The sequence below is a fragment of the Vigna radiata genome, chromosome 6, assembly GCF_000741045.1.
Source record: "Vigna radiata var. radiata cultivar VC1973A chromosome 6, Vradiata_ver6, whole genome shotgun sequence".
Classification (NCBI taxonomy): Eukaryota; Viridiplantae; Streptophyta; class Magnoliopsida; order Fabales; family Fabaceae; genus Vigna; species Vigna radiata.
The window spans coordinates 8064859-8083570 of record NC_028356.1 but is presented as its reverse complement, the minus strand read 5'-3'; the positions used below and the strand labels follow the sequence as shown (position 1 = coordinate 8083570).

The window sequence follows — 18712 nt, the reverse complement described above, 5'->3', positions numbered from 1 at the left end:
ACGAAATTGGTTTTACGTAAGGGTTTTCACGTGGCTTATGATTGTCCTTATGCATCACTGCATAAATTTAAGGTAATATATTTGACATTCTAAATCTACAATGAGAGTGGGGTATATATTATATAATGATATAAGATGCTCTTGTGATGAATTTCAAAAGGCTTACACCAATTATGTCTGTTATTGTCTGGTGTTGACATTCAAATCGACATCATGCTTATTTTGAATTATATTTGCTTTCAAACAGAGAAGAGATGAATAAAAAATGTTTTAAAGTCGTTTTAATAATATTTTTTCTATTTAAAAAATTAAGTAAACATGTTTTTTTTTTAAATAAAAACGATAACGGAGTCAATTTTCTTAAATAAGATTTGAAGTTTATTTTTTTTAAATAGAACAAAAATGTATAAATTAAACGTTCCCAATAGTATAAAACATGAACATTTAAAAAAGAAAAAAGTTAGGGTGCATCAATGAATTATTTTTGGCAAATTGTAACTTTTTAATATGAATTGCAGATGTGACGATAAATGAAAGATGAATGTAATCGTTTTATAGTTATTTCTATAAAAATTAAGAACATGAAAGAGATGGAAAAATTAATTTATTTTTGTTGCGTGAAGTGAGTGAGAGCTAAAGTGAGATGGTCCTCCAAGCATGGACCATGGTCCCCTATATTAATTATTCTTTTCTTAAATCTTTGGGTTTGTTTGGAGTGTGGACTTCTGCTTTGCAGTTTACCTTCCAGACCACACGGCCCAATAAATGCAAAAGGTCCATTCAGTAAATTTAAGAAAATTAAAATTGAAATTCTTTTGTTCTTTTTTTCAAGAGAATTTGTTAGAAGTCCATATCGACTAAAGATAAAATCAAATTATAATATATAAAAAAGTACAATTCTGTAACGGGTGAGAAAAATGAAAGTCAAACAAATACTGAGCTCGATGTGGGAAACAAGTATGTTATACCAAAAAATCACATGGCAGGTGATCCACAAGAAAAAGGGAGCAAGAAAAGCATGAGGCGTAAGAGAAAGAATCTATTTATGAAGGATTACATGCTCTAAGAGGGTTATGTGTGTGGTATGTTCTCCTTGACCAATTCTATTATTCTCCTTCTTTTCACAATACAACTCTCCTAAAATGCATGTGGTATGTCCTTCTTTTCAAAAGAATTTGTTGGAAGTCCATATCGACTAAAGATAAGATCAAATTATAATATATAAAAAAGTACAATCCTTACCTTGAAAATCAAATTGAATTATGTTTGAAGTACACGTCTTAACAAAATTTAAAATATTTTTTTTCCAGGAATATTTCTAAAAAATACTAACAATTTTGACGATTGGAACAAGTTTATATATATATATATATATATATATATATATATATATATATATATATATATTTAATGATAATGATCAGAGGACAAAGAAAATAAAGCTAAATTTACTACAATATTTTAAAAAATTAATTATCTTAATGTATTGATATAAATATAAAAAATGACATTGAAATAATATTGGCAAGGTTGGCCATATGATAATAGTAATAATGATAATAATAAAGTTTATTTTTTTAAATATTTTGTTCTTCAAACATACATTTGTCCGAGATTTATCAAATGATAGTGTTTTCTTTTTAAAGATGAAATATTGAATAGTTGTTTTTGTTTGTCTAGAATGATGTTTTTTTTACTAGATATTACAAACAGTGGAATGTATAGTTGCAAATTAAAAGTTTTAGTTTATATGATAGTATCAACGAATTTTTAGACATTAAAATAATTAAAAAATATTGTTTATTGACTTATTATTTTTAATTTCAAAGACTTATTTAACAATGTATTTCAAAAGTAATGTCACAACCTCTTATAATTTTTGGAGAATGGAGTACTGTTGCAGTACAATCTTGCAGGGGTTACTCCCTGTATCTCCCCAATTCCAACCCCCACCTCCTCAACTTTTTTTGATATTTTTTTAAATACAAAATTAACCTTTATGTATTTTTTATTTTTATCGTTTTACCCCTATTTACTAAAGTTAACCTACCCTACTTCTTTTACACTCTGCCTCAGTCAAAACACACAGAGATTCCTCTCCTTCGTATTTCTACCCCCACCCCCACCAAAGCTTTCATTTTTGAAATGCTCTCTGCAACTCTCACTCTCCCAGTCCTCCTCTGAACGGGTTCTGTTGATTTGTGCAGTCTGGTGCTTTTGGTGTGCGGCGGGTGGCGGTGCCGTGAGTGTGTGGCGGTGTGGCACGGTGCAGATAAAATTGGAATAGAAAAAATAGAGCAAAGGGTAAAAATGGAATGGGGGTGGAGGTTGGAATTGGGGAGGTACAGGGAGTAACCCCCATCTTGCAGCGAATGCTTTGTGTTTGAACTTTTTCAGGCCCAAGAAATTTCAGACGAGGCCCATCCCATATTGTCGTTCCGCTTTTCCTTCCTGCACCACCATAATTTCTATATACATTTTGTAATTTCTAAAATGACAATTTTACCGTTCAACAAAGTGACTTTGGCATTACCTATACCAAAAAAATTTCGGAACAAGGTTTCTTAAGTTTTTGGAGCATGATTTTCTCAAAAAAAAAAAAATTCATAACACATGAAATGCATTATAGAATAAACTTTCCAAAATATAATATTCAGAACGTGCTTTCTAGAATACGTAATGTCTTCTTGAACAAGTTTTTTAGTCCGAAACAAGCTTTGTTGAACACATGAAATGAGTTTTGCGAGACAAATTTTCTGAACAAGTTTTGTGGAATATAAATGATAGTTTCCGAAATGAGCTTTCCTAAATGAGTGTTATTCATCTTTCTTTAACATAACAAATAATGCAAGTGTAAAATGCATTTCATTAATTTTAACAAATCCAGTGTCTAATATATAATCAGAGTCCTACAGATTAATGGTTTGATTTAATTAGAATAATACTTGTTAGTTAGTTAAATTTATAAACCAATTTCTCAAAAATTTAGACTAAATTATCAATATAATTAAACGTAAATTAAATAATTGAATTAAAATTTTGGACAATAACAAATCTGCGGAATCTACCAAGTTAGTAATAAGTTCAATACAATATAAATTGGTAAACAAAAATTAGTTTCTAAGAATCCCTCTCTCTTCTAGTAATAAAGTATTGTGCACAAAACATTTAGGATGTTCCATAGGGAAAAAAAACTGCGTCCGTAGATATTAGTGGATAATGGATAGTTACTATTCATGAATATTAATAGTCGCTTATAAACAGGTCGGATACAGGTATTAAACTATCCAAGCCGCCGATATCCGCTAAAAAATTGAAATTATGGTTTTATCCTTAGGTTTAAATTAAGTTTTTATTCTTTGACTCTTCCTGCATCCGTGCAACAACCTTTTTACTTATCTATTTACCTTATTTGGATATATGTTTTAAATATTATTTGTATTTATTTTGCAATTTAATTAGGATTTTATTTTAAAACTTATAAAATATTTTTTTTTAAATATTCGCAGGTTAAAAACGTGTATCCGACGGATATCTGCAGATTAAAAAAAATCTACAATTTTTTTTATACAGATATCTAACAGATAACGAGTCGGATAACAAATACAACTTTATTCGACAAATGGGGTTACAGATAGACACTATCCGTATCCAATTCGACCTGTTGTCATCTCTAGTTTCATCCCCTGATACAAGAAAACAACTAGAAATGTATAAATTTAAAAAATGAAAGAGAATTAGATTGAATCCTAAATCCTAAATTAAAGTAAAATTAATAAAGTATTAATTTTACATTCACTTCTATGACAACAACACTTGTTCTATAACAACAGCATTTGTTCCTTGAAAGACTAACAAAAAGAGAATATTAAACTGACTAGGAACCACTTTCATCAGTGACACATTCTGTGATTCCATGGACGAGTATATTAGACAGGAATAAGAAATGGCAAATTGGAAAAAAAATCATCTATTGTTATTTAAATATCATGGAATAACAAAGGCAAATTTTGTCCTGTCAATCCTAGCACACTAGAATAAATAGCTTAATGAATATTATTCAATAAACACTTGGGAAATGAAAACAATTAATCCATAAATTTGATTATTATACTTACTGAAACAACTTGAAATCTCGTAAGCTAGTAAAGAAAATATCGTGAAGTTTAGGCTAATTAATTGGTGAACTTGTGAGTCAAATAATTTTTGTTCCACATGTTTCCTCGATAGAATGAGATAAATACATTTCTTTAGCTATATTACATCATGTTTTAAACAATGTAAACAATTATTAAAACTTAATTGTAGCATTGTTTTAATTCCTGCTAATTCATCTTGATCAATCCAAACATAAGTTAAGCTAAAGATACATTAAACATCATAATTTAAACAATGAAATCAATCCAAACATAGATGACTAATGTTGTTACATGTCCTCACGAATACTAATCATTGCCCTTTAATTAAATATTCAGGAGTTCACAAACTAAATGCAAACTTCTTTAATAATCCACAAACTAAAGGTTTAGATCATTAATTATGTCAACAATATTTGATTGGAGTTTAAACAGTGAGGGCTAATAGTTGTTTTTTTATAACCAGTGAGCAAAAATATCCACGAGTGAAGAAATGATATGCTGAATACCCCTCCCTACGTTGAACCTTCGTTTGACCAAGTTACGAAGAATCCCTAGTCCCCACAACGGTTGCCACAGGTTGGGTTACAGCAAACAAAAATGGCTGCCATGCATTCTTCCCCTGGAGCAAGTGCCTACATACATTCAGAAATTTCAGAAAACCTCCATAACCAGCAAAAATGAGAAGTTTTAAACGTGCAGACTTTAAGTTTTACTATAAATTGCAATCAAAGAAGCATATCTTTTACTTTAAAAGAGATTAAAACATTTTAGATTAAAGGCGTTACAGTGAAACTTCTTCCACCTACACATCATATATAGTATTGATATTTGTGGACACTGGAACAGATATGCAAGTTAGAATTTAATGGATGGCAGGGCCACTTGCAAGTAATAGGAGTGAACTCAACGAGTTTCAGTACCAAGACTTAAGGAGCTTATTTAGCATTTCAACAAGAAAATGGCCTACATAAAATATAAAAACTTCGTACGTCCCAAAAGAATACTAACTTAATTTCATACACAGCGAACAACAGAGAAAAGATACGGTCATTATAATATTGCATTTTCTGATTTCAGTAACGAAACTTGAAAAATTATAAATCCCAAATTCTATGCATTTCAGCAATCTATGAATAAATAGACACAAAGTTTTCAATGACCAATACTGGGGAGAAGAGATTCCAATCAAGCCATACCGAGAGACAAACTTTTCCAAAATTGTAGAAATCATACGGTATAGGCAGGGAAGCAAGAAAACGAGGGTTTCAATAATCCATTACACTGATATATTGTCTAATGATGTATCAGATGTGATAGAAAATACTAAACCAGCAACCCTATTTATTAATACTGAGAATTAGAGCTTCAAAATAAGGTGATAGAGTAATATTCCTTACACAAGCACAAACCCACAAATAGAATAAGACAAGCGACCCTAATTAAAAAAAGGAAAGGGAATCCAGTTAAGAAACAGGATTGACAGTATGCTAACAGAGAGAAGAAAATAGCTAAATATCAGTTAGTTTGAGGTAACCTAGATGCAGAAAAACTAAATTGTGTCTTTTTTTTAATGTAATCTAGATTAATAAAGTAAGGTAACAAGAATTTGAGAGCAGAAGAAAAGATACATCGCCAGAAGCACGAAAACCAAAAACTCTTGGGGTTCTGTTAAGAGAATAAAAGGAAATATAATAGTCACTACTTCGAAGGATGTCATGGGTCACGTCAATTATAGTAATAAACAAGAGAATATTAGAGTAAAGGAGGGGGGTGGGGGGTTCATTTTGAGGATTGAACATTAGCTCTTCGTAAAGGGGAAACCCCCGGAGCAGAGAGAGCTCCCATATTTCTTGTTCTTTTTATTATTGAATAAAAAAAATTATTTTCTTTCTTTTTGCAACTCTTGGTTCCTAACAAATTGATCCTACCAGCCGGATCTTCAGGATAGTGCCAGTGCTAGAGATGGAAGAAACACACATTTGGGCTAAGAAGGAAGAGTTGTCAGCGTTTGTAGGGGCAGACCCAATTGGTTGGATTGCTAAATTCTGAGGGTGTTGCAATACATTGGTTCTATGTTTGGAGCCAAAACTGGGAGTCATTTCCTATAGCTTGATATAAAGATTTTAAGACGGCTATGGTAGCAGACTACCTTGACACGAACTGCAAACTGAGAATGAAACCTGCACAAAACAAAACAGAGACGCTAACAATGAAACAAGGGATGGACACGGAAAAGGACAAGTAGGACCAGCGGCTAAATTTTGGCGAAAGAATAAAGAGTGACAAGAACTTCGATGACATTGTTTTAAAGGGGAGTGGTGACAAGGCTTAGTCTTGGGCAAAAAAAAAATGAGTGCGAAAGTACCACAGAATTATACGATAGCTTAAATTGGAAAAATCATCCAACTTCTTCAGCACCTCACAATAACACAAAGCACATCCACAAAACTAAATGTTGAAAAAATAAACCCAAGTTGTAAGTACCACGAGTTAAAATGTCGAAACAATAAAGGATAAACAAACAACCAAATCAACATCCAGCAAAACTCTACATTACCCATTGCCAAATAAAAAAAAGCACCATATCGCAGAATCTTGATGGTTGTCTCCATGGACCTGGCCACGATCTCATTCAACGCCTACGACTACGCCTCTTCTTCCTCCGGCTGCTCTTATCATCCGAATCAGAGTCAGAACCAGAATCTGTATCAGACTCCGAACCTGAAGACGAACTATAACTCCTCCGGCTGCGTCTTGATCTCTTCCTCTGCTTCTTCCTCCTGCGCTTTCGTTCTTCCTCCGAATCAGAACCAGAACTACTCTCAGAGGAAGAATCCGATCCGGTGACAGAAGATGCATCACTCCCACTGTCACTCTCACTATCTGAATCATAACGATGTCGTTTCTTTTCACTCTTCTTCTTCTTCTTCTTCCTCCTCTTCTTCTCTTTTTCCTCCTTATCATCACCATCAGGAACATCGCCATCCAAATCCAAATCATACGCGACAGGCGTATCGACCCTCAGTTTAGGGTTTTTAAGCTGTTGAGTCCGCGAAGGCCTAGAAATATAAACCCTCTCATTCTTGCACTCGTAAGTCCAGTGCCCGCTTTGGAAGCACTTCTGACACTGCGCGGCGCCGCCAGAAGCGGATCTCGAAGGCTTGAGATCCTTCCTTTCGCCCAATTTCACGGCCTTCTCAGTGCTCATCAGATACATCTGCCGCTTCGCCTCCCTCTTCTCCTGCCATCGGCTGGGGCCCTCCTCCTTCTGCCCGTACGCATTCACGTTCCGTGCGGCCGCTGCCGCAGCCCGCTCTGCCTGCGCACGGCTAAGCCCCTTCGCCGCAGTCAACGCCGCGGCCTTAATTCTCTCCGCCGCGGCCTGAGATTTCTCCTCGCTCTTATTCGAAGACATATTCAATATCGCTATCTATCTTCAAACGTGTATGTTATCACCGATAAATACTGCAATAACCCTCTGTTTTGCCTGTTCTTCTGTAGATTCCGGCGACGCATACATATGCAGAAGAGGCTAGGTTTTGCAATTTCGTGCTCCCAACGGGATGGAAGAATTAGAACAAGGAAATGACAAAGTTATTTCTTGTCTGAGAAGGGTGTTGGGCCCGAACTCAGATAAGTTGGCCCAATATGAAGCCGCAAACATGCGAGTTGCTATTTACACCATTACACTCATTTTTCAAATTTTGTGCACTTCCCATTTTATAAATAAACCACCACCTCTGACCGGATTCATGAGAAAACAGGCTATAAAATTCAATACATTGCATTATAGAGATGATAAGAAATCGAAATCCAAATGCAAGAGATTAACAAAATCCTGAGAAGCATGCAAAAGTAGTTATCACAAATCTCTTTACAAAACTTTTATTGAGCTGAGGTGGGAGTGAGAATTCGATTTGTTTGATACTGTTAGATCAAAAGGTTTATGATAACGATTTGACCTCCAAATCTCATCTAAATTTGGAAATTCTGTCTAATAATTTTGTATTTATCTATATTTTATGTTAATTTTTTTATGATTTCTTGAAGTTTACTTTCATATGGTTTTTATCAATAACAAATCATATCTATGTTTATGTTAATTGATTAATTAATGTATTTCTCAAGTTTAAATAATACAAGCGAGTGAAAATATGATGGGAAGTTAGGAGCAATCAGAACATTGAATTGTAATTATCATTAATTCACACTGAAACAAGTATAAGAAATCCAATCACACTTCACTCTTTTTACTAATTACAAATTAACACCTTCATTACAAAAAAAAATAACAACAAAGACAAAAAGAAACATAACTAATTTTAAAAAAATACTTTTAACAAAGAGGGATGTATTTTGACTAAAAAGCATGGAAATTTGAATTCACAGAACAGTGACGATGGCTGAATGGAAGAAATCTAGGAAATGGAGAACCTTCGCCTTCTGGGCTTGGTCAAGTCCACCGGGGCATCGTCGATGTGTGACGTGTCCTTAGACCCATTCTTGAACGGGTTCAATTTGCTCAGTTTCTTCGACATGGATGAGAAAAATGTGGGCCTTTTAACAGGCCCAGGAGTTTCCTTCCCAGACGACGACGTTCCTTGCACATTTTTCTGCAAATCGGTAATGTACATTTTCATCTTCATCAGCTCCGATCGCAACTCCTCGTTCTCCCTCACCAGCGACACGTCAGCTTGAAGCTGTTTCTTCTCCACTGCAGCTGCCACCGCCACCGCCTCCTTGTCCTCCGCCATACCACTCCTTAGGTGTAGTTGGTCGTAATACAGCGCGTGAAGCACGATCTGCAACGGTAATCGCTTGTTCTTCGACGCGTGCACACGCGCCTCGTATGATAGTTTCAGTGGGTCCATTACACTGCACACCTTCTCCTTCTCTATCTCGTCCAGGTTCGGGTGCACCTGCAACAACACGAGTGAGCGCGTGTGGAGTTAGTTAGTTACTTGATCACTGATTAGGTCTAGGTTAGACAGTGCCTTTGCTAAATTCCAACTTGTAATTCTTGTACGAAAGAAATTGTATGATTAATGATATTTTAGACAAATTTTAATATAATTTTATTTCAGTTAAAATTAATAAAGGTAAAATTCAAACTAGAAATTTAGATAAATTATTTAAAGAATTTTTACAAATTGAGTTACATATAAACTATATTTTTCTTCCAAAAAACTTTATCATTGTATCTTTAATTTCTGCTCAACTTTTTATGCTGATATAAGTTGCTGTAAGAAATTGTTAATATTAAAATATTATTTAACGTATAATTTCTAATATTCAGAAAATTACATATATACTCTGTACTCTATTAGAATGAATGTTGATACTGTGAAAACTTTTTAAGTAGTAGAAATCAAGTTAATTAATTATTGAATGTCAGTAAGATAACTTAACAATTGAACTGATAGATATCCAATATATAAAATTTAATTACTTCAAGAGTTTAAAGAGAAATAAAGATACTCAGTCACAGAAAAAAGAAAAAACAAGAAGGAAAATTCAAATACTAAATTAATTATTAATTCAAATAATTTAACCTCAATTTTAAGTGCGTTACCATAATGGTAGTTATTCAGTTATTGGCCAAATCTATCGAAATTTAGGGTTTATTAAGATAAACAAGCAACTAAGTATGGTGATTATAAAACGTTCTGACTGTTAGCTAATTAGTTTAATTCCAAAAGGTGTCGTTTTCCTTAGTTAATCCGTTTTTTCTGGGAACTTGATTACGTAATCTGTGTACCTTGAGGTAGATATCGACGGCGCGGTATAGATCATCGTCGGATTTTCTAGCGCCTCTGGGAATGAGGATGGATATGCCGTTGAACTTAGAGATGGAGAGTTCGCCGTAAGCGGCGATCTCAGCGAGGTAAGTGTCCACGATTTTGGCCACGCGCTGCATCGCGGCGGAGAAGTGTTCGTTGAAGTTGACGCCAGCGTTGAACACCGTCGTGCTCTTCTCCTTTTCCACGAAGCCGGAGACGATTCTCCTCATGCTGTCCAGATCCAAGAGCCTCTCGCCGTCGTAGGAGAACGTAATCACGAGGAGGTCGTCCACCGTCACGTGCTCCAGGATCTCTGTGACGCGCTTCTCGAGTTCGCGCTTGCACGAACTCGACGCGCGGAGATAGATCGCGCACCGCAGGAGACAGCAGAGGAAGTTGATTGGAAACGCTGCTTTCTCCGTCGGGAAGAGCGGGACAATAGACTGCAGAATCTCGCGTTGTTCGCTTCTTCTCGACTCCGAATCCGAGTCGCTGGATTTTGACGACACGATTGCTCTTCCGCCGCCGCTGTGGTCGCGGACGAGCTCCCGCAGTGTGCGTTCGGTGTATGTGATCAACGCTCCGGCGATGGTTAGATACTTAGCGCCGCGCTGTTTCATGGCGGCAATCACCTTCGCGAAGGAATCTACGTCTAGCACGGCGAGCTCCTCCGTCCACCAGTTCGGCGGGGACTGGCTCGGAAAGTTCGCCTCACTGCAAGCCTTGGAGCTGATTACGTCAACGAAGCGGTCAACGAGGTTGACTTCGACGGCGAAGGGAAGAATCTGCTGGCAGGACTTGAGGACCGCGACGGCACTGTGGAGAGTGGAGACGCCGACCTGAGAGAGGAAATCCTCCGTTCTTCCAGCGAGGTTTCCGTTGCAATATTCGTCGGTCATCTGCAGGAACACGGCGGCGCAGTGCAACGGAGCGACGTTGTGTACGGTGATCTCGAAATTGACGCCGTAACAAAACTTCGCTAATTTCTCGAAAGCTTCTTGGCCTCCAGGTATGTTCGTGAGGTCTATTCTGGTTAGGTCACTCTCCTCTGATTCCATTATCACCTTTCTGATGTAGTTGCTCTTTGCCGCCAGAATAAACTGTTTTAAAAAATCCAGCACTTATAAATTCAATACACAAATTCACGTATATAAGAAGAATTTATGAAGTTCCTTGCAAAAGTGAAAAATTTTGGTACCTTGTGTAGAGAAAAATCGGCTTCCCCCACTGTAACAATAACATCGGCTGGGATTTCTGGGGAGAAAATCCTGCAATAACAATTGACCATGTGAATATTATTCCTATAACAACTAAAATTAGCACATCCCTAATTAATTCATGAAATCGTGCATTGGAGAATGAAGGATTGGAGTGGTGTTTACCATTGCCCGGTTCTCTCCATGGCAAGGGATAATCTGGTGGGGCTGGGGGTTGCCATGGATGATGTAGTTGGTTTTTCGTGGTCTGAATAGGATTAGGAGTTTGAGAGTAACAGCTGTTTATATGGTATGCTTAGTTGCTGCTATAAGGAGATTTTTGGTTCCTGTACATTCATTTCATTATTGTAATTGTTGTCTAGTAATGAGTCGAGTTTGTCACTGTGGTCCAAGTCTGGCATGCTTTCTTTTCACTGACTTGTTGTTATCTTAATTATCCTTTCATTAAAGTGGTTCCTTTTTAAGCTGAGAGTATCACACTCTTCGTAAGTGATTTTTAAGAAAGTTCATAGATTTTTTTATTCCAAAAGGGAGTAGGACAGTTGATAGATATGAAGAGAAAAAGCAAACTAAATAAAAAGTAGAGATAAATATGTCTTTATTTTAAAACTAAAGTACAATTTAGTCTTTTAACTTTAGAAAATTTTAGTTTTAGTTTTTTTTATTAATTTTTTTTTTAATTTTATTTGTTATTTCAAACGCATTTATCAGTTAATATTGAAACAAAAATGTGTTAAACAGTGTAAACAATCTAAATGCTATAATAAAAAGTGTTTGAAATAATAAATAAAGTTAAAAGAATTTGGTACAAAGGACTAAAACCAAAATTTTCTAAAATTGAAGAATTAAATTGTACCTTAGTTTAAAAATAGACTAAAATCAAAATCGTCATAAAGTATAGAGACTAAAAACATATTTAACTCATAAAATTACGATAAGTAAGTAATTTAACAAGATTAGGAAAACAGTAAACTAATAATGTATGAGAAAAAATTATTATATATGTATCATTACTCTTAGCTAATGATATTCCATGCCCTTGCCATGAGAATAAATTGTATTAACTCTTGGTTAATGATATAAAAATTGAATATTATCTATCGTACAAAAGCTATTTTACACGAGTTCAGAGACTATAGAATAATTTTTCATTGGTTACATGTCACTGTCAAGGACTCAATATTCACAGCCAAGAGTCCAATGTTGTGCATCTGAAAAGCTTTTGCTTCTTTATACTCAAATTCATGTTCAGAGGCTATTCGCACCAGACTCACGGTTAATCCGCTAGCTGTTTCCAGACAAGTGGGAAGATTAAAATTGACCTTTAGCAATGACAAACTTTTTGTAGCTACACGGCCTCTATTTGCTACTATTTTTTTTTTTTTTTTGCCTGAGGTTATCTTATTCTGTTTCCTTTTTCTTAACCTACTTTCTCTGTTTTTCACTTTCTACAATTTATTCCTTAAAGTTTAGGATTTCTGAAGTGTCGCTTTTCTTCACACATAATTTGCGTATGGGAGCTTGGAAAGTTATGCAGTTTCTTCCCTGAATTACAGTCCACACAGACTGGTTTACTGGTTATTGATTCAAAGCTGAAAGTCGGTGTTTGTCAATAAGTCGTTAACGACTTTCATTAAAGCTAACTGTATACCAAGAACTCTCATTTGCCACGAAGAAAGAATATCACCAGGAGATAGAAAAAAATATCTTCTTTTCTTTTCCTATGAGAAAAAGACTTAAATCTAAAAGGGCACTTAAGAACTTCCGATATATATATATATATATATATATATATATATATATATATATATATGAAAGAGGACAGCATATTTTAATCATTTTTTAAAAAAATTTATGAGAGAAAAATATGAATAAGATAAATAAATTTTGTAAAAATTATAAATTGATATTAGTTTATGTGTAAATTAATTCATAGAAATGTTTTCATTTTTTAATTTATAAATTGAAAACATATTATTATTACACTCAAATATTATCTGTGTTACGTTTAGATTCTGTTATGGATGAAAGTTCGGTCCCTAAAATTTTTATATTAACACCCATAAAATTTTTAAATTCACTTTATATTTATTATTTTACTCTTTAATTTCTTTATAAATATAAAAATTCATTTAACATCGAAAGAGCCACTGACAACCTACTTTTAAGACTACAAAATTTATTAAGAAGGCAAACCTTTTGTATGTGTAAAAAAAAAGGTAAAATAATAAAATATTAAATAAATGTAAAAATTGTATGTGTCATAATAACATGTTCTGTACTAATTTAGTGGATTAACGTGTTATTTCAATCGTAGTTAATCCTGTAAGTAGTAATAGAAGATGAAAGAAAAAACGCTTGCATAGTGTAATATTTGGGCATGTCATTCATTCATGATCTTTTAGCGACAGCATTATCTATTTTCGTGTTACCATATCCAGCTTGTTAGATTTTTGTCATTGGTACTCTGTTATTATGCTCAGTATTTGGCCTCCTCAATTATAATTCTCATATGTTTTTTTGTGGTTAAGTTAAACCAATGATTGAGAGAGACAAATAATAACAAAACATGAGTTGACCTTAATCATGCGTCGTCGGTCATTAAAATGATATGTACCTCAATTTCAAATATTTGAGTGTGACAAAATGTGCCTATAGCTAATTATCCTAACTAGATGAAGTAAGAAAAGATGTCTACCAAAACCAATTAAATGCAGGAAGGCACCGTTGCTATGTCATATTTTCAAATTTATTGTCACCATCGTAAAAAGAAAGAACAAAAAGCATATGTGAGCACCGTAAATTTCATCGCTAAAAATAGAGCTTACTTAGGTCCTTTTATCATCATGATATAATTTCATTCTTTTTGAAATTGTTATAAATTTTGATTATAATATTACAAAATATCTATTTTTAAACGTTATTAAAATAATAATTTTCTAAAAAATATTTTAGGTCATGAATATTATATATTTCAAAACACAATATCTAAAATCACTCATTTTTTATTCTCTTTAATTATTTTTTTTTCTAAAAATTATTCTGAGTGATTATGATGAGTTTCTTATTAGTTCTATGATATTGTTGTATCTTGGAAGACTTGCGCAATACACTACAGATACAGATAAGTCCTTACGGACACTGATCTACGCGTCTCAGAAAATTGCGATTTGAGTTTTTGGAAGCATTTTTACTACAGAAGTTACCTTTGATTTTGTTAAAAAATTTTGTTTTCTTTCTACAGATTAACAATGGTATTAATGGTATTAGAATTTTGAAAATTCAATGTCTTGAGTTTGAACATTGTGAAGAAACATGTTCCTACAAAAGACCAACTTTCATGAAATCATATTTTCTTAACAAAATTTTATTTCAGTTAAAAAAAAAAGGAAATCGTACTTTAACAAGATTTTTTTTAATCAAATTATATCAATTTAGCCAACCAAAATTTGTCATTAATTTAGCAATCGAAATATAAAATTGTCATTAATTTATACAATCAAAATTTTATATAGCTCGGTTGAAACAACTGAACAAATTAGAATTTTATATCTACCAACATGAAAGAAATTTAAAACACCACAAGACAATATACAAGAGAACTTAGATTACATCTATAGAAGAACAATTAGAAAAAAAAAAAAAGTCAGTAGTTTTTAAGAGTAAGAATACTCCATAAGTTATAAAAACTAAACTAAAGAACTGTAACAGTGTAAGATCAAGGGTAGAACAATTAGACGACAATATAATTTCTAATACTATCAGTATATTTATAAAATAATTTCTTTAAAAATTTTACCTTTTAATTTATTATTTCTAACATCCAAAATTTTAATTATTTTAATATATATATATATATATATATATATATATATATATATATATAACAATAAAATTTATCATTTCTATCTTCTTTTTAGAGAATGTAAAACTCTTTCAAAATTACCAAATAGTTTTTTTCTTTATTTTTCAGTAGATAAGTGGTATGTTTTTCAAATGATGTTTTGACCAGATTTTTCTACAAAAATTTTAGAAAATATAAAAAAATTAATTTCTTCTTAAATGATGATTAATTTATGTATAAATTAAAGAAATAAGAATCTAAGAAAGTTATATAAGAATTTGAAAAACTAAAATGCTTATCTATTCCCTTATTTTATTTTTTATCCTAATTTATCCAGAATGCCAATATGGTTGATTAAGGATCCTTTGGCAAATTTTATTGAGAAAAGAATAAGATTTACCTTATAACCACGCTGCTAATAATGTATCAAATTATAATATTCAATTATCTCTAAATATTAAAAAATTAGCAAAATTGGTCGAAGGAATGTAACTCATCCAATATCATATATACTGATAACATATAAATATTTATATTTATATAGAAAATAAAGAATTTGAGAATCATACATGTTTGACCAAAAATGAATTATGAAGAATTGGGTGGAAGATGGCGATGGGACGTAAAGTGCATGAGAGAAATTGAAACCGGCCGGAACATGCAAATGCGTTTATTTGAAATCAGCAAAATTAGGGCAGCTGGTCTCCTCCACACAAAAATACGAGTGGCTGTGACGCCTCGACAGCGACAGCAGCATCATACTAGGATACCGATGCGCCACGTCAGCCCTACCCTCCATCTTGTCTCCGTCTCATCCGCCATGGATCCCCACCATCTTTCTTATCCTTAGACTTTTTCTTTAATGATATAACCCTAATAATATATTTCTCTTATATTATGTAGCTAAATGATATAAATTACTGTTCGTCTTAAATAATGGGTTTGAGAACCGATTTCTTAGCCTGAAATTTATTCTTTTAAATTACTGTTAAGAAATTGGTTACTCCTTTTTTTTCGAAGTTTTATTGTTTAATTCTTGTAATTTACAAAAGTTGAAATAACTAATATGTGTCTAGTCAAATTACGATATTTGTTTTTAATAATGTTTAAATTTCATAATATATTTTGAAAAAAAAAAAATAGCATTTTAAAAAAACTGAAGATGTTGTTATCTTTCGGTTGTGGAGTCGAGCTATACCCAATAGCTACACAATTTGTCTTCAAAGTCGTCTGGTTCTTCTAGTAGTCTTCTAGAACATTGTTCGGTCGTGGTCTCAAATTCTCTTACGCTCAAGTCAACACATAGTAGTAATAAATGCGCAATGCAGAGAAAAAACTTTCTTACTCTTGTCTTTGACCTGTATTTATAGCTTTCTGGCATGAGCTGTAATTAGTTATTTCTTAATCTCGGTCCAATCACGACTCACCTTCATTAATCATCATTTACCTTAATTCTTGTAGGGTTAAAACTTGTGCCAGTCTGTGTAGATTGGGCATCGTACCTTCCTAGTGGGGGTTGCAGATAGTTATTGTATTTGTCTTAGGTCATCGTTTGACTTGACACGTCTCCTAAACTATCTGGTCCTCTTGGACACCAAATACATTATTGACTTGGCATGTGTCCTGAACCATCCGAATCACTCATGACCGTAATCAAGTAGGAGAATAGTATGCATAAACTTATAATGTGTAAGTATTACCAAATTTTAAAAAATAATTTTTTCAAATTGCAACAATTCAAGATTTAAAATGATTAAAATTTAATCATTTACATTAAATCTAAAAGGGAAATTAAGATTCATTTAATGTTTACATATAAAATTATAATAAATCTCAATATAAATTAACAATACACCTAATAATCATCTATAATTTAATCAAAGTGTAAAAAAACTTAAAAACTAAAATCATGTCAACATAAAACATCCAATAAATCATATAAAAAAATTCAATAAAACTAAAATTATAATAAATCTTAATTAAGAATGCAACTAATAGGAATTTATATTTCATAAAAAATATCTAATAGATTTAAAATTATCAAAACTCTTAAAAATCTAAAATAATATAAACATTAAAAATCTAATAAATATAAAATATCCAATAAGACTAGAATTATCTAAATCTAAAATATCTAATAATCTAAACCTAAAAAACAATCAAAGTCATATTCATGTTTCATCATACACATATCAAGAATATGAAAGGGGATAAAGTAGGTATTAGGCTTCGATGGTGCTAAAACCTAATTCCTTTTTTATTTAAGTAATTATTTTATTTTAAAGATATTAGGATTGAATTATTATCAAAACCGAAACATAAATTTGGATATTAAGCTTCAATTCTCTAAAAAATTGAAATCAAATTTCTTTCTAATATTAATAATTATTTTACTTTCAGCATATTATGTTTCTGTTATTATCAAAATCGAAACATGAAATGAGGTATTATAGGCTTTGATTTTCTAAACAATATTCGAGGCAGAATCTCTTTCAGATTTAAATAATTATTTTATTTTAACCATTTTGTTTTAGTTGTTTATATAACTAAAGCATAATCTCATATATAATTTTTATCATTTAATAACGTTGTTTTGGTTGGTGAAATGAGGTATAATAAATAAGATGAAAACAAATTCAAAACTGAAAAGAAAAAAAATAATTTGGACACGTCAGTCTATATCAATGCCAAATTAAAAGAAAAAAACTAATACCGAACAAAACGGATTTATATTTGGAAAATAACATTTTTTTTAAGAAAGAATAAAATTAAAAGAATCGGCATTTCATTTCAAATTTAGATCTGTATTTTTTATATGTTTAATTTAATGAATTAACTTATATTTTACATTGATGTATTACGATGAAACTAATATTTTTCACAGGAATTTCTTTTAGTTGTTTTGAGGATTTTTTTTAGTTAAATCACCTTTTGAAATGAATATATATTGCTTTTTTTAGTGACTAATTTTTGTTAGAAGAATTTATGTGAACACTTTTGACAAGTCTCTCCTTTAGATGTTTTTATTTATTTATAATATTCCAACTTGAACTTTGAGAAATTTAATTAAACTGTATATTGAAATTTTAGAATCTATATCTATATAAAAATGTTTTTTCTTCTTCGTGTACGCATTTTTTTTCTTTTCAATTTTACTCCTTGAGTAAATATTATTTTAAATTAAAATAATTATATTTTCATTTTTATTCTATAAATAATTTTTAATTTAGACTTAATTATTTTTTAAATTATCATGTTATTATTTAAATTAAGTTATTTTTGATTTAAATTAAATATCTACAGTAAAGAAAATCACATACGCATGCATATGTTTCTATTAGTATAAAGAATGAAACTAATTTAAATCAATTTGAATTGCATTGCTGTTTACATTTTAAGCAGATATAAGAAAATAACATCTTGTCAAATTAATTAAATTAGTTAACTTTTTTTCTCTTTTTTTTTTCACTTAAATTTGATATATAATAAATAACGTGGTCAATATTCATCGTGTGGGTACCGAAGGGAACGAAAGGTTGTGCAATCTCCACTATTACAAAAGTTCTTCTTTCTTTCTTTATTATTCTCTTTTACTTTTGAAACCACCAATTCTTGTGTTCTTTTATACAACGTTGCTTTTGGGAACTAAATTGGGTTTCTATAATTTAGAATAAGCTTTTTTTTTGAGAAATATATATATATATATATATATATATATATATATATATATAT

The 18712-nt window shown here is 31.9% G+C and overlaps 2 protein-coding genes across 5 annotated transcripts; both read right to left on the bottom strand.

Moving 5' to 3' along the window:
* Nucleotides 1–4351: 4351 nt before the first annotated feature.
* LOC106765304 (zinc finger CCHC domain-containing protein 10) lies at nucleotides 4352–7722 on the bottom strand. 4 transcript variants are annotated; one of them, XM_022782031.1, is made up of 3 exons: nucleotides 6697–7722; nucleotides 6289–6319; nucleotides 4352–4771 (listed from the first exon to the last, which is right to left on the bottom strand). In XM_022782031.1, the coding sequence occupies exon 1, from the start codon at nucleotides 7552–7554 to the stop codon at nucleotides 6772–6774; it is 783 nt and encodes a 260-aa protein (XP_022637752.1). In that variant the 5' UTR covers nucleotides 7555–7722; the 3' UTR covers nucleotides 4352–4771; nucleotides 6289–6319; nucleotides 6697–6771. The 4 variants fall into 4 exon arrangements, with proteins under 4 accessions (XP_022637752.1, XP_022637753.1, XP_014505365.1 ...); XM_022782032.1 differs by having other exon boundaries at nucleotides 6721–7722; XM_014649879.2 differs by lacking the exon at nucleotides 6289–6319.
* Nucleotides 7723–8359: 637 nt separating this feature from the next.
* On the bottom strand, nucleotides 8360–11521 carry LOC106765168 (root phototropism protein 2). Its single transcript, XM_014649694.2, has 4 exons — nucleotides 11302–11521; nucleotides 11118–11187; nucleotides 9898–11019; nucleotides 8360–9058 (listed from the first exon to the last, which is right to left on the bottom strand). The coding sequence occupies exons 1-4, from the start codon at nucleotides 11355–11357 to the stop codon at nucleotides 8558–8560; spliced, it is 1749 nt and encodes a 582-aa protein (XP_014505180.1). The 5' UTR covers nucleotides 11358–11521; the 3' UTR covers nucleotides 8360–8557.
* Nucleotides 11522–18712: the final 7191 nt, after the last annotated feature.